At 49.1% G+C, this 21,843-nt stretch overlaps 2 protein-coding genes across 3 annotated transcripts; one reads left to right on the top strand and one right to left on the bottom strand.

Annotated features, from left to right (window-relative positions):
• Positions 1-2,680: 2,680 nt before the first annotated feature.
• BUD13 (BUD13 homolog) lies at positions 2,681-14,358 on the top strand. 2 transcript variants are annotated; one of them, XM_079954733.1, is made up of 11 exons: positions 2,681-2,847; positions 5,326-5,422; positions 5,699-5,783; positions 7,001-7,058; positions 8,050-8,513; positions 8,641-8,993; positions 10,310-10,418; positions 11,545-11,683; positions 12,041-12,225; positions 12,847-12,928; positions 13,300-14,358. In XM_079954733.1, exons 1-11 carry the CDS (start codon positions 2,699-2,701, stop codon positions 13,391-13,393), a joined length of 1,815 nt encoding a protein of 604 aa, XP_079810859.1. In that variant the 5' UTR covers positions 2,681-2,698; the 3' UTR covers positions 13,394-14,358. The 2 variants fall into 2 exon arrangements, with proteins under 2 accessions (XP_079810859.1, XP_079810860.1); XM_079954734.1 differs by lacking the exon at positions 2,681-2,847 and adding an exon at positions 3,128-3,798.
• A 2-nt stretch (positions 14,359-14,360) lies between these two features.
• On the bottom strand, positions 14,361-21,244 carry LOC307203739 (uncharacterized protein). Its single transcript, XM_079954818.1, has 9 exons — positions 20,996-21,244; positions 19,562-19,671; positions 18,924-19,060; positions 18,376-18,553; positions 17,813-18,026; positions 16,641-16,779; positions 15,716-15,901; positions 14,752-14,894; positions 14,361-14,629 (listed from the first exon to the last, which is right to left on the bottom strand). Exons 1-9 carry the CDS (start codon positions 21,043-21,045, stop codon positions 14,551-14,553), a joined length of 1,236 nt encoding a protein of 411 aa, XP_079810944.1. The 5' UTR covers positions 21,046-21,244; the 3' UTR covers positions 14,361-14,550.
• Between the last annotated feature and the right edge of the window lie 599 nt (positions 21,245-21,843).

Genomic DNA, 21,843 nt, shown 5'->3' with positions numbered 1-21,843 from the left:
CTAAAAGCTGCACTGATTATCTCTGCTTTGCAAGGGTAGGGGGATTTTAAGTATAGCCTGCTTTCCTCTTCATGTGTTAGCTAAGGCTGGGCAATTTTGTCTAAAAACTTGTCAAGGCTGACACCTGTCAGCTGCACACTTGTAATAGGGTTTGTAGAAGGTAGTCCTCTCCACCTAGGTGTCTTGGCGTAAATTGGCCTTTGCCAGGCTGAAGGTCTCCAGCTGTTTTGGATGATCATCCTGGTGGGCGGAAAGTGACTGCTAAAAACATCTTGAGGGTACCAGGTGGACAAAGGCTACTGTAAATTACGGGGCTGCGTCTGTGATTATATTTTCTACCTGACCAAAGGTGTACATGGAATTGTTCTTGGCTATCTGGCCTGTGCTGCAGTGGATAAGATAAAGGTAAAGGGACCCCTGACCATTAGAGTCAGGGTCGACTCTGGGGTTGCGGCGCTCATCTCGCTTTATTTGCCGAGGGAGCCAGCGTACAGCTTCCAGGTCATGTGGCCAGCATGACTAAGCCACTTCTGGCGAACCAGAGCAGCGAATGGAAACGCCGTTTACCTTCCCGCCGGAGCAGTACCTATTTATCTACTTGCACTTTGACGTGCTTTCGAACTGCTAGGTTGGCAGGAGCAGGGATCGAGCAACGGGAGCTCACCCCGTTGCGGGGATTTGAGCCACCGACCTTCTGATCAGCAAGTCCTAGGCTCTGTGGTGTAACCCAAAGCGCCACCCATGTCCCAGTGGATAGAGAATACCAAACAGATTCCTGGATTCTGTTGTATCAGACCATACATATCCTGCTGTCCTGTTTCCCACACTAATGGTGCTCTGCCCACCCCAGTGCCTCTGGGCAATCCACAGTTGGGAGGAGGTGAGGGCAGCAGCAGGCGATCGCTCATATTGCTCTGTTCCTGAAATGTGGAAGCCTCTCAGCCTGGCAATAGTATTGAGAGGCTTGAGAGGCGAGGTTCAGGGGGCTACAGGGGTGCCAACTTGAATAAAATATTGGGAGGCCAGGTAAGCTCTGCCCCGCACTACAAGACGTGTCACACACACATCGTTTGAGTAGCAATGACCATCAACTTTGGGGCCCCCTGGCCCCCTCAAATATAGTAGTTGGCGCCTATGCCTCCCTATGAGGGATCCTAAGATAGGTGGTACGTCTGCATCTGCCCCTTCTCTCTCCACTCCTCTCTCTTTACTGCGTTACTACTGCAATCTCTTGGGACTATCCCAAAGCAGTGGATTAAAATAGAAGGGAGATTCCAACTAAACATTAGGAAGAACTTTCAGGCACTAAGGGCTGTTTGATAGCGCAACAGGCGCCCTCAGAAAGTGGCACATTTTTTTATTGGAGGTTTCTAAGCAGAAGCTGGGTGGCCATCTGTCAGGGATGCTTCAGGTGTGATTACTGCTTGCAGCGGGTCAGACTGAATGACCCCTGGGGTCTCCCAACTTTACAATTCTGTCATTCTGCTCCCCACCCCACTCACTTGGCTGTGAAAGTCACCTTGGGCCAGTTCCTGTATCCTCCGCCTAGCCCACCTCACAGGGTTGTGGTGGGGAGGAAGAGAACCAGGCAATTCACCTTTAAAAATAAAATAATTTATTTGGTTTTACAAATTACAGCGTTACAATCACATATCCAACACACAACAGAAAGACAAGATTGTGTAGAATCTCCTGGACTTCCCTCTTCTCCTTCATGAGTCCAATTGTTAGTCATTTCCTTCTGCATGTTTTATAATAATTCAATTTTTTTACATCTTCATTATAATAATAATAATCCAAAATTCACCATTAAACTACAAGTGTTGTCAGGCCATTCACCTTGAGCACCCTGAAGGAAAAGGTGCAGATAGGCTTGCAATAATAAACAAGGGTCGCTGCTCTGTGCCCCCCCCGCCCCCGCTTGCCCAGTCGCTCGGTGGGCATGGGATTACAGTACAGAGGTAAAGGTAAAGGTAAAGGTACCCCTGCCCGTACGGGCCAGTCTTGACAGACTCTGGGGTTGTGCGCCCATCTCACTTAAGAGGCCAGGGGCCAGCGCTGTCCGGAGACACTTCCGGGTCACGTGGCCAGCGTGACATCGCTGCTCTGGCGAGCCAGAGCCGCACACGGAAACGCCGTTTACCTTCCCGCTGGTAAGCGGTCCCTATTTATCTACTTGCACCCGGAGGTGCTTTCGAACTGCTAGGTTGGCAGGCGCTGGGACCGAGCAGCGGGAGCGCACCCCGCCGCAGGGATTCGAACCGCCGACCTTTCAATCGGCAAGCCCTAGGCGCTGAGGCTTTAACCCACAGCGCCACCTGCGTCCCCACAGTACAGTGGTACCTTGGCTTAATTTGTTCTGGAGGTCTGTTCTTAATCTGAAGTACCACTTTAGCTAATGGGGCCTCCTGCTGCCGCTGCAGGATTTCTGTTCTCATCTTGAAGCAAAGTTCTTAACCCGAGGTAATATTTCTGGGTTAGCGGAGTCTGTAACCTGAAATGTATGTAATCCGAGGTACCACTGTATTGCATTCCATCCCTCGCGCAGAGATGTTGCCGCTAGAGGGCGCCCCAGGCTCCCGCGCTCTTCACGGCCCCAGCCGCTCCAACCATAGAGAAAGGAGGAAAAAAGAGCCTCGTTCTCTATGGTTCTGACTCCGTCGCCGACCTGGCTTCCGCTTCCTCCCGCCTGAGGAAGATGGCGGCGGCCTCGGCTTCAGCCTCGGGCCTGTCCAAGGCCGAATACTTGCGGCGGCGCTACCTGGAGGCCGACGGGCCAGAGGCGGACTCGGAGGCCAATAAGCGGCGCAAGAAGAAGAAGGCGGCGAAGGAGCTGCCGCCGGGAAGGTGGGAGACGGAGGGAGGGAGGGAACAGGAATGGAGGGCCGGGGGTGGTTGTTGGCTCTGTCGCCGCGGCCGCCTCCTCCTCTTTCTCCTCCTTTATGATGAGGAGACTCTCCTCCCTTTCCCCGCTCTGCTTTCCCCCTCCTTTTGAGGAGTGTGAACGCATAGAAATATCTGCTCTTCAGATCCCCTCACACAGCTTCTCAGCCTCGCCTACCTCGCAGGGTTGTTGTGGGTGGGGGTGTTAAGTGAGAACCATGTGTGCCACCCTTGAGCTTCTTGGGGGCAAAAAGAAAGGGATATAAATGAATAAATGACGGTGGAATGCCAAAGTTCACCGCAGGGCAGCCTTGGTTGGTCAGACTCCCTGCCCTGCTTCTCAACCCACAACGCCCATTTGTGTTTTTAATAGCCTTGCAAATATGCCCAAATATACTGGTCTGCAGCATTTTTTACTTGCTTGTTGAAACGCGGCAGAAGAGGGATGGAGCATTGCACGGCTGGGTGGAGTGGAGGAGACTCTTCGTTCTCTAGCAGCCTGCTTGCATTTCATGCTGGGTTTATGTCGTACCTTTGAAATTCCTCCTTCTATACGACCAAGGTGAACAAGTCCAATTATCTCTTTCCCACCGGACCACCTGACAGAGCGTTCCAGGCAGCCCACTTGCTCACATCACCTGTGTGGCATTTCATGACCTTGTCTGTGCAATTTCTGGTTTCCTATTCCTACCAGATTAGTGCTGGAATGTGAGTCTTTTTAATGCCTCCACCAATCTTCCATTTCCCCTCTTTCTCTCCAGCTGTGTAACCAAGCCTCAGAATCTTTCAGTAGCATTGGCTGACATTCATTCTATTCCCCCCGTCTTTTCTAGGAGTTTACTATAGCTTTCAGATTGTAAGGTCCTAGAAGGCAGCAGTTTGTGGTCTTTGTATGAGAATCCTGCAAAATGGCAAGTACGTTGATGGTGCTGCCCATAGAAGCCTTTAGCATGCCACTCAGCTCTTAAAGCAGTGGACACCACATAAGAAAAATGAGGGTGCAGCCCACTTTTGCATTCTGAGTTTCTAACAGACTAGTCAGAATGTTGGGCTTGGATGTGGGAAACCAAATAACTAGGTAAAGGGACCCCCGACCGTTAGGTCCAGTCGTGGACGACTCTGGGGTTGCAGCGCTCATCTCGATTTACTGGCTGAGGGAGCCAGCGAACAGCTTCCGGGTCATGTGGGCAGCATGACTAAGCTGCTTCTGGCAAACCAGAGCAGCTCATGGAAACGCCGTTTACCTTCCCGCTGGAGGTATTTATCTGCTTGCACTTTGATGTGTTTTCGAACTGCTAGGTTGGCAGGAGCAGGGACCGAGCAACGGGAGCTCACTGCAGGGATTTGAACCACCCACCTTCTGATCACCAAGCCCTAGGCTCTGTGGTTTAGGCCACAGTGCCACCCACGTCCCTCAATAACTAGGTAAAGGTAAAGGTAAAGGTACCCCTGCCCGTACGGGCCAGTCTTGACAGACTCTGGGGTTGTGCGCCCATCTCACTTAAGAGGCCAGGGGCCAGCGCTGTCCGGAGACACTTCCGGGTCACGTGGCCAGCGTGACATCGCTGCTCTGGCCAGAGCCAGAGCCGCACACGGAAACGCCGTTTACCTTCCCGCTGGTAAGCGGTCCCTATTTATCTACTTGCACCCGGAGGTGCTTTCAAACTGCTAGGTTGGCAGGCGCTGGGACCGAGCAGTGGGAGCGCACCCCGCCGCAGGGATTCGAACCGCCGACCTTTCGATCGGCAAGCCCTAGGCGCTGAGGCTTTAACCAACAGCGCCACCTGTGTCCCTCAATAACTAGGTAGATTTATGTAATTGTTCTCCTCTTATGGTACCTTGGAGTCTTTTCCTGTTCAGACCCACATTTGGGGGAGGGGTTAATGCGTCTGGGGCATGGCATCTTTCCCTCTCTACCACCTACATGAAATTAAGCAGAGTGCAGCATTTGCCCACCCTTGCTCTAAGGCAGAGCTTTCCAAACTGTCGCAATATGTTAGTGTGTTGGCTGCAGTGTGTAGGTGTGTCGCACAAACATTTCCTGGGGTTTGAAAGGGGTTTGTTTAACCTCCAGTTTGCTGGTAAAACAATTGCTGTGTCACAAAATGATGCATGTCTAAAAAGTGTGTCACCAACATGAAAAATTTGGAAAGCTCTGCTCTAGGGGCTAAGGTTGCCCCATTGAATACATGCATGAAATTGGGTTGTAACAGGCTCATTATGGCAGCAAGATGATAAGCAAAACTACATTCTAACAGTCTAGCAGTCATCTAGAAGTATTATTCATGAGTATGATGGCTTAATAAATTGAAGTGTTTGTAAGATGCTACACTGTGATACTAATGCGATTTCTTATTCTAGAGAGCTGCTCTTTTTTCCAGATAATACATTTAAACAATATGCTGATCTTTGATCATGTTGTTCTATCTGTTTGATATCCAGAATTCGCATAGTGGATGATGATGACACGAGCTGGAAAAATATCCCTATTGAGCAGGAAAAAGAAGATGAGGAGGGGGATGATGGAGACTTGCCTGTGGTGAGTATTCGGAGGCAGTTGGAAACAGAGTGCTTAGCTGTACCATCACTTATTTAAAACTGTTTAACTCTCTGAGTAGTACATCATCTTTTCTTCTCTGTCGTGTGTAGTGAAGGTCAATATAATTTCCATTTTACTCATTGGAATTGGAGGGTTCAGACAAGCACAGATGCATTCAGTACACACTGTAACAAGGGTTGCTCAGTTGGGGAGATTTTGGCTTTGCAGTGCGACGTGTCTCTTGGGATTGCCCAGATCTCCTGTCTTTCCTTCCAGGTGGCTGAGTTTATTGATGAGCGGCCAGATGAAGTTAAATGGATGGAAGAATTCCGAACCAGTAACAAGTGGAAGCTGTTGGGAGGTTAGTGTTCTGTAGTTCTTCTAATGGGATGATTATTTTGTGCTCTGTGAGATACTTTCATCAGGTTAGCGCTGCATGTAGGCACACAGCCAAGATGGGCACATTTTTTGGGGGGGGAGTGAGGGGGTTCTTTTGTGTAGTTTTGTCTCTCTTTCTGTAGGTGTGGCAGAAGAGTGAGGTTAGGTTAACATAGAAGTAGCTTAGTAAATGTTATGGAAGCGTAACCAAGAGATAGCAGTTACTGCACAAAAAAGAATGAAGGTGGAAAATAAATACACTTATTAGTGTTTAGGCAATGTAGAAGTTCATTGGGGTCTTAACAAAATAAGACATTATGAGTCATAAGAATGCAAACTGTCAGTAATGGAATCTCATGTAGAATTCAGCTAGTGTGAACATTTTTGCTATGACGTATCGAGTGTAATCCGTTTTTCATGACTATGCTACAGAAGTTGGTCAACAGTGACCCTTCAATGACATCCCAACTCACATCATCCCCCAGCCAGCAGAGCTAATGCTCAGGGATGGTGGGAGTTGTAGTCCAGCAGTATTTGCAGGGCAGGGTGAAACAGTTTGTGGGAAGTGGAGTTTGAAAAAGAAGTTTGTGGGTTGCCAAAAAAGCCTGTTGGGGGTTTACTTTAGCTCAGGGAGGGGGCGAGCATAGGAATTCAGGGAGTTGCCTTATGCCAAGTCAGACTTTGATCCATCCAGCTCATTGTTATAGATACTGACTAGCAGGAGTCTCTTCTCCCACCTTGAGACACCAGGTATTATCCCTGGGATCTTTTGCATGGGAAAATATGTGCTCTCTTCCTGGACAGTGATGTGAATTTTCCAGGGGAAAAAAATTGAATTGGGATAATTTGCACTGGAAAACTTTCTGATGCTCTAGAAGGTGATCTAATGTAGTGTGTTTATTTTACTTATATTTAGTAAACAACGCTTAGAAAGGTTGACTCTGTCTGACTTGCCTAACACTGTATTTTTAATTGGTGTTCATTGTTACTAATTACCCTATGAGATGGAATGCATTCTGCAGAAAGATAAAGCACTGGAACATGTTCCGCTCCACATCACCGCTTCTGGGTTAGTTTTCTAGACATTGCTGTCCTTTGCATGACCATTGCAAAAGCCACAAAACTTGCATCTTCTCATAATGTTATGGAGACAATTCAGAGGTCTACATAAACATGGCTTGAATTGCGTTCTTTTTTCAGATCAGAAGAAAGAGTCACAAGAATCTGATCATTCTGTGACTGCAAAGTCAACAAAGAGGTAAGGAGGGTATTTAGTTGAGCATTTAACAGCTCATGTTATCCTGACTAGGACACATCTGTGGTATAGGAGGAACAGATGGAAAGCTCTTTAACTTGAGTAGGCTGAAAGCAAAGAGTAAGGTTACCATAACTTCTGTCATAGAGCTTCAGTATGCTGATGTCAGTGTAGTGTGTGCACACTCAGATGATTTCCAAACCCTCCTACATATCTTTGCAGAAGCTTACGAAAAGCTTGACCTATCGCTCAACATCCCAAAAACCAAAATGCTGCACCAACAAGCAAGAAACAACTTCTCTGCCACAAATCCAACTGAATGCTAAGACAGTGTTGTTTACTCACTGTTAAGACAGTGTTCATGAAAGACAATCTTACTTGTCTACGAGGGATCACCAAAGGAGGAGGAGGAGAAGGAAGAAAAGCTCCTTCAGGATGATTTTAACAGCTGCTGTGACAGTGGCTTTAACCTTCTGGATTGGAGTAGCTATTTAACATAGTTTGTGAGTGGAAGGAATGACTAGCATTTCATGTTTGTAGCACACCAGCTCTATGAAATCTTTGAAGCTAAGGCACAAAGCTTGTTGCAGGCTCATTGAAAACCGACTGTGTAGGCTCTGCACAGTTGAAAAGAGCACAGTAAGCCTCCCAACATCTTTATGACCATAGTTAGAACTGGGCTGGCCGTAGTGTGGCATAAGAGGGGTGTCAAGATAAATAATTAATTGTCACATGATTCCAAAGAAAGAGCACACATGGTGGACAGTTGGCATTCTGACTGTGGTGGTATTGGCAAAGAAACTGGCAGTGGCAGAGTTTCAAGTGCCAACACCAGGAGGCTGAGTCAGCCCACTGGGTGTTCCCTGGTCAGGATTGCTACTCCCCGCTTGCTGCCAGCCTGCTGTGTCAAAACCATATAAGGCAGCAAAATTTTACTGAAAGTGACTTGCCTGTTTGAAGCTTTGACTAATGTGCATTTTGGTTTTCCTTCCAGTTCAGACGCCACAAAACAGAAAAGAGCAAGGCATTCGCCAGACCAGTCACTGACGAGGAGACGTCATGACTCTCTGGACCAATCACCGCCCAGGAGGGTCCTCCGTGACTCGCCGGACCAGTCACCGCCCAGGAGGACCCGTTGTGACTCACCAGATCAATCCCCACCCAGGAGGGGCTGTCGTGACTCACCAGATCTGTCCCCGCCCAGGAGGGGCCGCTGTGGCTCACCAGATCCATCACCTAAAAGGCATCATTCTGACACAGGCAAAAATAATACCAGAAGCTCGCATGGAGGCCGACAGGAACACTACGCTGACAAGTCCTCAGCCCATCAAGGGTGGCAAGCTACCTCTGACCTGTCACCACCCCCAAAAAAGACGCATGATTCTGATGTAGGCTCGTTGCTGTCTCAGAAACAGCAGTTGCCCACTGGGGGTCTAGGAAAACAAAGCAACGCCAGAGGTGAGTAGATTTGTGGAAGCCTTTCTCCAGAGAGGAGTATGTTTTGGGAGTGTGAGTTACTGGAAGTCTTGGTAAACATCCAGTCACATTTGGTAATTTGTTTTGATGCTTGTATGCCACTTTACAGACTCTGAAGCCAATAAACGGTCCCATTCATCAGCACCTTCACCGAGGAAGCGCCAGAGACATGATTCTGAATCCGACTCCGATTCTCCCCCACCCAGGCGGAGTGCCAAAACCTCCTCAGATTCGGACCTTTCCCCACCACGGGCCTCTCGCAGTACACACTCACAGCGCCCGAGCTCTCCTTCTGACCTCTCTCCCCCCAGAAGATCACGGGGCAAGTCTTCAGACTCTGATTTGTCCCCTCCCCGAAGAGGTCAAGAAGGCAGGAGGAAGGCCCACAGATCCAAGAGCCCCCCTGACCTCTCACCACCTCGACGGGCCAAGGACACCAAAGGGAAGGATGGCATCCAAAAGGTGAGGACTTCGTTATTCAGCAGTAAATGTGCTGATTCTGTTTTGTAAGTGTGACAACCATGATAAGAACTGCTTAAGAATTGGTGCCAGACTTTGCTTTTTCTTCTTCTCTGCTTGCCTCTTTTCTCTTTTTGTGTTGTTTTTTTTTATATATAGATGGTAAATCTGTAGGCAGGGATGTCTTGTTTTAATTGATTATATCTAAACTACTCTGGGAGCCTTTTGGGCTGAAGAGCAGAGTACAAATGCTCTGAATAAATAAGTAAGGAGCTGTGAAACCCTGTAATTACCCGTATTTTTCGCTCTATAACACGCACCCGACCATACCACGCACATAGTTTTTAGAGGAGGAAAACAAGAAAAAAAATATTCTAAATGAAACAGTGGATGTATGATTTTTGTGGTTCATGCTGTGGCCACAGACATGTGATCTGATGGTGAGTTTGGGGTAGCCCAATGCAAAAATCCTGAAGATCCATGTGGATCCATGCTTTGTAACCACATTTTTGCACCACTGCGGCCCCAGGCAACAGTGGGTGCGTGATTTTTTTGGTGCAAGCTGTAGCCATGGACATGCTGTGTGATCTGATGGTGAATCTGGGGTGACCCAGTGCAAAAATCCTGAGGATCCATGTGGATCCGTGCTTTGTAACCACGTTTTAAGTAGGGAGGGAAGGAAAAGCACTCAAGGGACAAGGAACACACGTGGGGTGGGTGGAGAAGGATGCTGTTAATAATGCAGAAGAGGGGTATAAGAGGAGAAGCAAGCAGGCTCTGCTTCTCTCCCTCCTCCCTGAAGAACTTTGCTGCTATTTAGCCAGCTGAGTGGGGAGGAGAGAGGGACAGAGAGCCTGCTTGCTTTAAAGGAGCCAACCGGACAGGAGCCGCTTACACTTGTGTAAGCGGCTCCTCTCCTCTCCCGCTTTGCTCCTTTAAAGCAAGCAGGCTCTCTGTCCCTCTCCCCTCCCCACTCAGTGGCTCTTCTCCCGCTTTGCTGTTTCAAAGCAAGCCATGGAGGGAAGGAAGGGGAAACATGGATCCTCTGCTCACGACTGCAGCAGATCCCCCCGCCATCCGTAGGCATTCGCTCCATAACACGCACAGACATTTCCCCTTACTTTCTAGGAGGAAAAAAGTGAGTGTTATGGTGCAAAAAATACGGTATTTCCTATATGCTTTCCCCAAGTGCTATGGGGAATGACTTCCCTCAGAGGCAGCTACACTGGAATTGTATGGGGTTTAGTACTTTTGTGGAACTGGCACAAGGGTAGCATTTTTATTTTTGACACAGCTGTTGTGCTTCTTTTGGCTTGCAGGGCCCTCAGATGCTTTCGGGGGGCAAAGCTGGCTTAGTGTCAGCGGAGCTACTGAGGAAGGAGCAGCATGAGCTCAGGAAACATCAAAGCAGCAGCAAACATTTGGAAGGTGAGCTGTGGGGTGGGAGGCAGAGGTAGAGAATGTGACTTTCTCAGGGTCACACAGTGACTTCATGGCACAAGTGAATCCAGCCCTCACCCCCTGGGTTGTATGGGCACCTCTGTTTAAAACCCATCAGGACATGTCATCCCTGCCAAGACTGGGTTACCATAGCAGGAATGAAAGCGGCTTTCAGAAGGAAGTGTTCGGCTGTGACCCTTCATAGGGGAGCAGGGCCCACCAGAGTTTTGGGCAGGTCCTCCTGCAAATGCAGTGGTGATGAGCTGGGACTGCTAGTTGCAGGAATGGGTAGTTGCAGCTGCTGCATTCTCTAAAGCAAACCACTGTCCTTTCATATGGATGTGAGGGGCTATGATTGAAAAATGTGCAAGCCTACAGATATTTGACGCGGGTGGCGCTGTGGGTTAAACCACAGAGCCTAGGACTTGCTGATCAGAAGGTCGGCAATTCGAATCCCTGTGACGGGGAGAGCTCCCGCTGCTCGGTCCCTGCTCCTACCAACCTAGCAGTTCAAAAGCATGTCGAAGTGCAAGTAGATAAATAGGTACCACTCTGGTGGGAAGGTAAATGGCGTTTCCTTGTGCTGCTCTGGTTCGCCAGAAGTGGCTTAGTCATGCTGGCCACATGACCTGGAAGCTGTACGCTGGCTCCCTCGGCCAATAAAGTGAGATGAGCGCCGCAACCCCAGAGTCGGTCACGACTGGACCTAATGGTCAGGGGTCCCTTTGCCTTTTACAGATATTTGGAGTCTAATTGTTCACACCCAGTGAAGTTAGCACCCAGCAGATTGAAAGGAAATGCAGATAGACCTTTCACCTGTGAAACTCAAGAGCTGCTAGCAGTAGTGGTGGTGAGTCATACGATTTGTCTCATCCTTGGCTCATTGTAAGTTTAAAAGCAAAGTTCTGCAGTCCAGAGACCCGCATTTCCTGCAAGCAGAAAAATATCAGTTCAACTTATCATTTACAGCTTTGCTTTTCTACAGAAATAATCAAATGTTTACTGGGTGTGCTGAGTTCACCAAACAGATAGATTCGATGGTGCAACATTTTTCAGCCCCCTGTTGTGGCTAGCTTGAATGCCTGACTCCTTCTCCCCTTCTCCCCTCCCCCAGCTGAATCGCAACATGCTGAAACGGTTTTCCGGGACAAGTCGGGCCGCAAGAGGGACCTGAAGCAGGAGCTGCTGGAACAGCGCAAGAAAGCAGAGGAGAAATCCGAGCGAGATGAGCAGTATGCCAAATGGGGAAAGGGGTAAGCTGGGTGGTTCCTGTGTTCAGGGCAGAATCCCAATTCCCTATCAGACCACTGAAAAATGGGGATGGGAAAACTCACTTAACAGTGAGAAAGGAAGGTGTCCTAACACCAGCTCAGAAGATTGAACCTGACACCACCTGCCTGCAAAGCAGGGGCTCTAGCATTGAGCCACAATCATCCCCCTAAGAGAAGAGCCGCTGTGTCAAGCCTTCCTTGGTGTGTTGCTGACTTGGGCAACAGCAGGTGACCCTTCTCTCTTTCCAAACCTCCTGTAGTGTCTTGTGCAAAAAAGGCAAGAAAAAAAGTTGAGTCCAGCCGCTGATGCCCTGCTTTGGTTTGTGCCTCTCCCTGCAGCCTCACACAGAGCCGGCAGCAGCAGCAGAATGTGGAAGATGCAGCGAAAGAAATGCAGAAGCCACTGGCCCGGTACATTGATGACCAGGACTTGGACAAGATGCTGCGGGAGCAGGAGCGTGAAGGGGACCCCATGGCCGATTTCCTTAAGAAGAAGGCGGCCAAGGAGAAGAAAGATACCAAAGGTCAGCACTTGTGGTCTCCAGGTGTTACTGGTTTGTGGCAGTGGGGAGGGTGGCTGTGGTTGACAGGAAGAAGCACTGTGCTAATTCTCGTGCTTCCCAAAGGTCATTTCTGATCTGTTACGGCTAAGAGGTGGAATGTTCAGCTTGGAAATAACTTTGATTCTAAGAGATGCACCTAAATGGAATTTTCAGCAATGTCTTTTGAAAAGGATGGGGTGTCAGGAGTCAGAGGAGTGACTAAAGCTTTGTGGTGAAGAGAACTGGGCAAGAAACTCCCCCATTGTCCTTCTCTGTTACACCCAGTCCTCACATTCTACTTCTAAGCTCCCAAGAAAAATTGCTTTCTGGGGTGGGGGGGGGGAAGGTGTTGTTCAGGGCTTCTTCCTCTAGGAAGGCATTTTGTGATGGATGGCATATCAGGCATTCTGCTTTCTTGCCTTGCCTCTGTCTTCTTGTGAACCCTGTGCCTTGCACCATGTCTTCCCTGTAAGTCACACGGTCTTTGAGGACCACTGTTGACTTCCTCTATGTGTTTTGGGTCAGTGCTAGCACAACTCCCTGGCTTCACTGGAAAAATATAATTGTTGAAACTGTTTGCTTATTTTCCTTCCCCTTCTTCAGAAAAGCCAAGATACAATGGACCAGCACCCCCACTTAATAGATTCAACATTTGGCCTGGGTATCGCTGGGATGGAGTGGACAGGTAAGTCTGTCTTTCTGCTAGTAGTGGTAATAGATGGTCTCCAGTTACAAAGAACCATGTGCTGTACCCATGTGGCATTTCCTACATGCAATATTGACTTATTGCTGAAACAACTTCTGGTTTCACATCCATACTCTGTCCCTGATCATGACACTTAAGCAGCATCCCTAGTGGGGTTTCTTTGTGAAGTTTGTGGGTGGGTGGGATCTCTCCATTCAGCTGCAGTTGGCAACTTTCTCATGATCAAGATTTGGGGCTGGGAAATTTGAAGGACTTGGTTGCACCGTGAAGGCCACCCAGCTCCTCCAAGAAATCTGTCTGCCCCAGTTTATTGTTGGTTCACCTTATTGACATTGTTTCTGTTCCTGTAGGTCCAACGGCTTTGAGCAGAAGCGCTTTGCCAGGATCTCAAGTAAGAAGGCAGTTCAGGAGCTGGCATACAAGTGGAGTGTTGAGGACATGTGATTTTCCATCCTGAGATGCGATGGAACCTCCTCACAGCGCTGGAGATGGAAGGATCTCCTCTGCAACAGGGTTAAAGGGGTCCATCTATTAAGACTGTTCCAGGTGGTTTTGGAAGGGCTTGGAGGCAGCTTGCCGTTTCCAGGCAGAAGGCGAGACTGATGGAATTCCTGCAGTATATATAGACTGGGCAAGGAGGAGTGAGAGAGAGCGACCTGTGGTGCAGAAACCCCAAGTCCTTTTCAGATGGAAACCTCTGTAAATCCACTGCTGGAAGAAACTGGTCTCTTCCATATTAACCTCATGGAGCAGTTGAGGTTGCTGCAGCTGTATTTGAAATCTCAGGTGCTTTTTCTGGGTAAGGAGCAGCAAGAGACAAGGTTAAGGAGGACACCCTTCATTGAATAACGTTCCTTCTGCTTCTTTGAAGGGTTTGACTGTGTTTTCTTGTAGCTGCTGGCCATGGTTGAAACCACTGGCTGGTTTGTGACTCTGAACATCCTGGTGTACATAAGCACAACATCTTCCTGCGTTTTCTGTCTTGCACTGTTGAGTGCACACACTTCTGGACTGTGCAGTTTTTGCCTGGGCAGGGAGAATGCTTTCCCATAACCTTTTCCTAAAAGGACCAGCTGTTGTATTTGAGAATAAACTCACCTCCAGCAGCAGCTCAAGGAGCTAGTTGGGAAGTCAACGTGCAGATTTTGAAACCCTTTTGCATTTCCCCTGAAGCATCTGCTGGTGTCACCGAAGGAGTCTCTTCAGTTCCTGCAAAACATAGGGAAGCTAAATGCAAAGACTTTGTCACAGGAAATGGGATTCTCTGCAGCTAATTTTTTTACAACCCTTTGTATTTTTGATGTACAGTTTGTAAATAACAACTTCCTTTTCTGATTTGGTTGTATGCATTTTGTAAAGTTCTGTTACCACCATGTTTGTACCAGGGAACAAGAAAGATTTGGGCTTGAGCTGTTTTGAGTTTATATTACTCCTTTTTATTGAACACAAGTATGTTTTTGCTATGGCAATATCCAAACATGAACAGAACTTGAGAGTACAGTTTTATAACTTGTGAAGGAGCATAGATTCCAGCCCCCTTTAAAATCCACGATGTTCAGCCATTAGTCCCTGAGGTCTGACCCTTCTGGCACAGTCACACTTTAGTCGTCTGCTTCTTTCCTAGACTTGTGTTGCTGGGCTAGGTACATTTGCAGTCGACAGACAGGGAGTGGAATATGCCTGCAAAAGAGAATGCAGAGCTTGCTTAAGCTGCTGTTGTTCCAATCTCTACCCTGCAACAGCCCAGCCAAACTTTTGGATGCCTCCCTGGGGCTGTTCTTGGCCACTATTTGGCTGGATACCTGTAAGCCTCTCGGTGGATGGTGGCAAAATCTTGCCCTCCCTCAGTCTGGATGGGTTTCAGTTCTGGCTTGTAGCTCTTGGCCTTCTCCGCTCTCTTCAGCAGATAAGTGCTGCATGTTGTGGTTTGGCTTCCAAAATGGCCCTTTTGAAAGAAAACAGAAACAAGCAGCAGATGCTTTCAGTGTCCGTTGGCAGAGATGGGATACAGCATTAAAATGTCCTTTGTCTGACAACTTAAGCCACAGCCATGAGAGGAGCCGACAAAGGGCTTCCTGTGAGAGAGCAGCCCAATCCACCACGTTCACATCTGCTTCATATATACTTGCAGAAGAGGTAGTTTAACTAGAAGTGGGAAGGACTGAGAGCGGAGTAGATTGTTGAGGATATTTGAAAATGATGCTAGGCAGTGTGCGTGCATCTTGTTCACTCTTCCTAAAGAAGAGCTGATCCAATTTCAACTCCTGCTTCCTTAGGCTTGAACAACAGTTGCATTTCCCTTGGGAAATCTGCAGTGCCCTGAGAGATTGGGAACAGGCATTTTGGGGGGTGGGGGGCTGCTTTTTTCACCTCTGTTCAGTTACTGAGCAAGATTGGGGTTTGCTATTGATACCTTTAGGCTCTTGCCTGCAACATGTCCCTTTTTGGTGATTCTACTTCTACTTGTATACATTTGGGGCAAGTTTTTCTTCCCTGCCCCACGAAGAGGACAGCCTTCCCACCCCTCTTTCTAACGTCCTTGCTGCAAATCAAGCCACTTCTCTCTCTAGCCTAGTATTGTCTGCTGTGACTGTGAGGCAGGGTGCATCTCTCTCATCACCTTTAGACTGGAAATGCCAGAGACTGGACCTGGAGCCTTATAAGTATTCGAGGATGTGACTAGGCAGGATTCCAGGGTGCAGTGATGGCTTTGCCCCCGAGCTACGGCTCTGCCCCAAAGCACACTCTGCTCAATGGGTCCCTTACCAAGGAGTGGGTGCAGCTTCCTTCCCGAGGGTCTCCATATCGAATACGAGGCTGAGCTCCCCAGTCCCTGAAGAAGAACCTGTGTGCTGTGGAGTTGTCAAACTGGGCAGCCAGAGATTTCAGAGCTGTGCCTGGATGTTTAATGGGCTCCGCATGGTTGAGGAGGACAGGAAGGTGATAAGGAAGCTGCAAGAGGAGAGGAATGCAAAAAGGATACAGGTAAAGGTAAAGGGTAAGGTAAAGGACCTCTGGATGGTTAAGTCCAGTCAAAGGTGACTATGGGGTGCAGTGCTCATCTCGCTTCAGGTTGAGGGAGACGGTGTTTGTCCACAGACAGCTTTCCGGGTCATGTGGCCAGCATGACTAAACCGCTTCTGGCACAATGAAACGCCGTGACAAAAACCAGAGTGCACGGAAACACAGTTTACCTTCCTGCCACAGCATGCTTTTGAACTGCTAGGTAGGCAGGAGCTGGGACAGAGCAACGAGAGCTCACCACCGTCGCGGGGACTGGAACCGCCGACCTGATCGGCAAGCCCAAGAGGCTCAGTGGTTTAGACCACAGTGCCACCTGCAACCCTTCAGAAAGTAGCTGCAGAAGTAGGTGAAGGAGGCAGGGAAGGGAATTATCTGCTTGCCCAACTAGCTGACCCACGTTAGAGGTGGAACACTGGGTTGGGATGTGACTAGGCTTCATTCCAGTAGAGCCAAGGGAGCATTGAGGACTTGAAGCTACCCTATAAGTGAAGCCTGAAGGTCTTGGACATGATGCCAATAGGAAGTGGGACCCTCATATTTTGAAATTCAATGGGCTCCATTGTTTCCCTCCCTAAGCCTTAGGGGTGAAGGGGAGATAAATTTCAAGCCGGAAAGTACTACCCTCATTCTCTTACCAACTTCCTTTGCTGCTGGGATGAACCCTTACCTTGGTAACGTCGTCTTCTTCAAATTTCCCACCTTCCTCTGCCCCCCGCTTCTTTTTCAGCGTGATGAGCTTGGCACGAGAGTATGCAGAGGCGTTCCAGCTACGGTAGCTCTCTCTGTGGACAGTCTGGAAGTTGGTTCTGTGCAGAAGTGAAGGCGTGTGAGAATCTGCAGTGAATAGTCCCATTGTTAAGTCTCGGGTTACCGAAAGGCCTTTAAGCCAGTTGCACCATGCAGCAGTATTTGTTCTCTCATTGTGAAGGAATAGTGATTCAGTCCTCTTGGGAACTGCTTTTAGAGTCTCAAAAGGGCCTGGTCTTACCTCGCTGACCTTTTCATGGTTTACTCAATGAAAACTGCCCTGGGTACACCTGTGCTCATGTAACAATACCCAAGAAGAAGATGCTGCACTTTTTCATGGGCAGAGGGGTCCTGGGAGAGGATGAAAGGGAACCTTTCTTGGGACTTTAAACCGTTTGCCAAAGAAAAGTCAGTCCTGCGGCACCTTAAAGGCTAACAAATTCATTGATTTATGGCATAACTTTCCATGGACCAAAACACATGTCATCAGATGCATGAAGTGATATCTCAGTTGACGGGTGTAGATGCAGGAGGAGAAAAATGCAAGGTGGGAGTTGAACAGTCATGAGATGAAAAAAGTACCATCAGTGATAATTAAATTAGAGCTTAGAAGGTATGTTAAACAGGCACAGGAGCCCTTGACACAGCAAATTGGTGATGATTTACTCAGCACTGCAAAGATAATTATGTTAACACCTATAGTTGGGCAGGAAACCATGGTCTCTATTCAGACTCAGATGAACGTTATTGAACTTACTGATGAGTCGCAATCCAGCGGATTCACACTGAAGTTCCTTTCTCTGAGGATGGCCCCCTGCCTCCCCAAGATCAACAGCAAAGTGGTCTGGTAGGTTGAAATGTTCTCCTTTCTGAAATCCTATTTCTGTGCATTTATTCTTTCCCATTGGTGCTGGCGCATTTGCCCAATGTAGAAAATCTTACGCCATAATCAATGGCTTTGTCTTTAAGGTGCCGTTGGCCTCTTTGTGGTTTTGTTTTGTTGGTATCAGACTGACATGTGAAGTCCCTGCTCCTGTCTCTCCTCAATCCCAAACCTCTCCAGAATCGTTCCCCAGCACCTGAGATGCTCACCTGAAAGCTGGGTTAATTGCCAGGTTGTCCAGAGGAGGCAGGGCAGGTGCAGCCTGGCCAAGAAAGGCCCTTTGTTCTGGGAAATCGCTTTGGTACTTGGTCACATATTCAGCTGCTGCCGGTTCTGAGGATTTTGTGATGGCCCTCTTCTCTCGAAGGAATGCCCCCTTCTCCAAGGGCAAGGGGTGGCTGGGGGTGGTGATGACATTTACTCCTGCAGAGCAGAAAATGGTGAACGATACCTTTTATTTTGGTGTGAAGAGTTCAGATCCTCAGCCTTGCAACTCCCCCTGTATTGAAGGCTGCGTTTAATTAATCCTAGGAAAAACTCACCTGGACTGTGTTCAGGTGGGGGCAGATACAGGAAGAGAGGAAACATTTCAGTTGCTTGTTTTAGCTCAAACACCTGACACAGCCTCCAACTTAGAAGTGCAACTAGGCTTCCCATTCCTGCCCCAGCGTAGCTCTGATTTGGTAGAACCAATACTGTATTTGAGGTTAGTTGAATGTCCCCTTATCAAGCTTAGTTTTCGTGCTGCTGCTTTCTTCATATTTAGCTTTACCTGGCTGGTCTGGAAGCTCCCTCTTGAATTCCTTGCTTCTGGAGCTGTTCTTGGCTGCAGGGCTGCAGGGCTGGAGCTTGCTTGGAGGTTGCGAGAGGGCGGATGCTCGTGGTGGGAAGGGGAGCTGGCAGAGAGCCTGGCTCTGGAAGGGTCCCTGTGGGTGCTGGCCTCCCCTCTCCTGCAAAGCAGATGGCCCCACAACTTGCTCAGTAAATCTCACCTGCATGCCTCTAACTTTTCACCTGTGTGTTCATAAAGCTGTGAAGTGCTGTGATGACGTTATGTTTAGGAGCAGGGTGCTTTATCAAATGTACAAGCAACCCTGAACCAATGCAGGGTACTGCATAGAGATGCGGGGGAGAAAACTTTGTTTCTTCCCACTTTCCTTAACAGAAATAATTCCAGCCAAAAGCTCCCATTTCTTCCCTTCAAGGTATTTGAAGCTGTTTCCCCCTGAGATGTGCTAAAAGCAAGAGGGCAAATTAAGTAGGTATATGAGCTCCCCCTCACCCCACGTGACAGGAGGCCTCCCCCCCCCTTGTCTTTACCTTCATGGGGTGCTCGGTTCTCTTGCCTGGATCCCAGACGACAAACTCTGCCCTCTGGGTGGTCTGGAGGTCCATGGGAGGAGGTTTTGGGTGTGGAGGGGTGCAGGGGGGCCTCTTGCTGCTGCGCGGGTGCACAGCTGTTTGGAGCAGGAGGGAAAGAACAGCAGTTAAGTGCTGGGATATGGTTGAGATCAGGGAAACGAAGGGACTGGCCCAGCCCTTTCCCAGGCCAGCTGGGCCCCTCCTTCCCCTCTTAAAGGTAAAGGTAAAGGTACCCCTGCTCGTACGGGCCAGTCTTGACAGACTCTGGGGTTGTGCGCCCATCTCACTTAAGAGGCCAGGGGCCAGCACTGTCCGGAGACACTTCCGGGTCACGTGGCCAGCGTGACATCGCGGCTCTGGCAAGCCAGAGCCGCACACGGAAACGCCGTTTACCTTCCCGCTTGTAAGCGGTCCCTATTTATCTACTTGCACCCGGAGGTGCTTTCGAACTGCTAGGTTGGCAGGCGCTGGGACCGAGCAGCGGGAGCGCACCCCGCCGCGGGGATTCGAACCGCCGACCTTTCGATCGGCAAGTCCTAGGCGCTGAGGCTTTAATCCACAGCGCCACCTGCGTCCCAACATCCTTCCCCTCTTACCAGGTGGGCAAGTGTAAGTTGCCTTGTAGTGAGAGAGCCAGCCCTTCCCAGTCTTCGGCTGTGCCAGCAGCACCCGTTGCTTTCGGCAGTTCCTGTGGCGCTTGTGGCGGCTGCATGGGAAGCAAGCAAGCATCTGAGAACTAGGTGGCATCAAAGGGACTTGTCTCTCTGCCACCAGCTCTGTGTGCCAAGGAGAAAAGGGATACTTTTTTGTTATTTGTACATATACTGCGGGATGTGGGTAGCAGCATTGTGGGTTACACCACAGAGCCTAGGGCTTGCCGATCAAAAGGTCGGCGGTTTGAATCCCCGCGACGTGGTGAGCTCCTGTTGCTCGGTCCCTGCTCCTGCCCACCTAGCAGTTCAAAAGCACTTCAAAGTGCAAGTAGATAAATAGGCACCGCTCCGGTAGGAAGGTAAACAGTGTTTCAGTGCGCTGCTCTGGTTTGCCAGAAGCGGCTTAGTCATGCTGGCCACATGACCCGGAAGCTGTACACCGGCCCCCTTGGCCAATTAAGCGAGATGAGCGCCGCAACCCCAGAGTCGGCCACGACTGGACCTAATGGTCAGGGGTCCCTTTACCTTTTCCTTTACATATACTGCTTTATAGGCTGCTCTGTAATGGATATTCTCTGCCCGCCTTGATAGATAAAGGCCTGGTTCGGAAAATGGAAGGTGCAGTGGGCAGGATACACCAGGCTTTGTGCCACTGTGAGGGTTTTGGGATTGGAGCATTCCTTAAAAATCCAAGCCTATCCTCTCTGCAATGTGCTGCAATGCAGCTGGGCTTGCTTGCTGCCTGTTTTTCTTCTTCTTCTGTATGTAGATGGGCTCGCTTGCTTAAGCCAAACCAGATCTATTTCCAGCAACGGAAGGTGTGTGTCAGGGGTGGAGAAGCTGTGCCCCCCTCCCAAGTGCTGGTGGACCACAACTTGCACAATTCCCGACAATTGGCCACACTGGCTGTCAGAACAGATAGGAGGCGGAGTCAACAACACTTTTCACAGCTCCAGGTTCACCACACCTGGTCCAAATGGTTTGGGTTGAGTGGACCCGCCCCTGGAAGCGAGGAAGGGGGAATGCAGGGCCTGGGTAAAGGTCTGTGCATTGCTAGCTGCTCCTTGTCACTGGCTACCATTCAACCTGCAAAACCTAGAGCAGGGGTCAACAACCTTTTTCAGCAGGGGGCCGATCCACTGTCCCTCAGACCTTGTGGGGGGCCGGACTATATTTTGAAAAAGAAATAAAAAATGAAAGAATTTCTATGCCCCACAAATAACCCAGAGATGCATTTTAAATAAAAGGACACATTCTACTCATGTAAAAACACACAGATTCCTGGACCGTCCGTGGGCCGGATTGAGAAGGCGATTGGGCCGGATCCGGCCCCGGGCCTTAGTTTGCCTACCCATGAGCTAGAGGAACTGCACTTACCCACAGTCGCAGAGTTCGCAGAGGCACTCTTTAAAGGGAGGGCTCTCCATGTTGTGTGTGAGAGATCTTCACCGTTGCAGAGTCTGTGGCTGAGCACTGTAGAGAGAGCTGAAGCTGCTCGTATTCCTGTACCGAGAGGCTTGTCCTTTGCTTTTGGCCAGAACTCAACTCAAGGGGTTTGTGCTGGTTGCTAAGGCCCACAAATCCCTCCTTTTGTTCTCCCCCCTCCTCTTTGCCAAGGGTGATTTGAATATGAAAGCTGCTCCCTAGCAGAGGTGTGGAATTTCTCAGAGCCCCAGTGCCTGGCACAGCTGGAGCACAAAGCAGGCAGGGCCTGTGTGGTTGTTGGAAGCTGGTCTGCAGCTGGTTCTCTTGCTGCTCCATGCTCTGCCTTCCTTAAGTTTGGACACACCATTTTTGCATTTCCTCTGATACAGTAGGTCGTACTGAGATCCACCTCCAAGGGCCTTCTGGCAGTTCCCTCACTGCAAGTGTAGCACCCTGCTTGTGGTTAACGCTTAGCTGGAATGAAATATTCAACGCAGCAATAGAGAAATTAAAATAATAATTTATTTGTCAGACAAATAAATATGAGGCACAGTGGTATATGGTTACCAAGCTCTGGCCTGGCCTCCTGCCGTTATGGCCAGCACTTATATTTCCTTAATCCAGCCCCCTTGCTCCTGTGGATGCCTCTGTCCAATCAGCCTGGTTGAAATTCCTATTGGCTGTTTGCTAGAACCAATCACAAAAGATACACCAATTTCCTCTTGCCCTTTTATGGGAAACAAATAGCTATATATTCTTCTATCTATAAATGACAAATAAGTAGTAATATATCTTACATG

This window comes from Podarcis cretensis (genome assembly GCF_951804945.1).
Source record: "Podarcis cretensis genome assembly, chromosome: 15".
NCBI classification, from domain to species: Eukaryota; Metazoa; Chordata; class Lepidosauria; order Squamata; family Lacertidae; genus Podarcis; species Podarcis cretensis.
The sequence above is the reverse complement of the archived record's forward strand: the minus strand, read 5'-3'. Positions and strand labels throughout refer to the sequence as shown.

Bases quoted from the DNA above. Each gene is read 5' to 3' on its own strand.
- BUD13 (XM_079954733.1), top strand. From the start codon at position 2,699: ATGGCGGCGGCCTCGGCTTCAGCCTCGGGCCTGTCCAAGGCCGAATAC. The intron at 5,784-7,000 runs GTTAGTGTTCTG...TTCTTTTTTCAG, and splicing joins CAAGTGGAAGCTGTTGGGAG to ATCAGAAGAAAGAGTCACAA. The intron at 7,059-8,049 runs GTAAGGAGGGTA...TTTTCCTTCCAG, and splicing joins ACTGCAAAGTCAACAAAGAG to TTCAGACGCCACAAAACAGA.
- LOC307203739 (XM_079954818.1), bottom strand. From the start codon at position 21,045: ATGGAGAGCCCTCCCTTTAAAGAGTGCCTCTGCGAACTCTGCGACTGT. The intron at 19,672-20,995 runs GTAAGTGCAGTT...CTTCCCATGCAG, and splicing joins TGCGAACTCTGCGACTGTGG to CCGCCACAAGCGCCACAGGA. The intron at 19,061-19,561 runs GTAAGAGGGGAA...TGCTCCAAACAG, and splicing joins AACTTACACTTGCCCACCTG to CTGTGCACCCGCGCAGCAGC.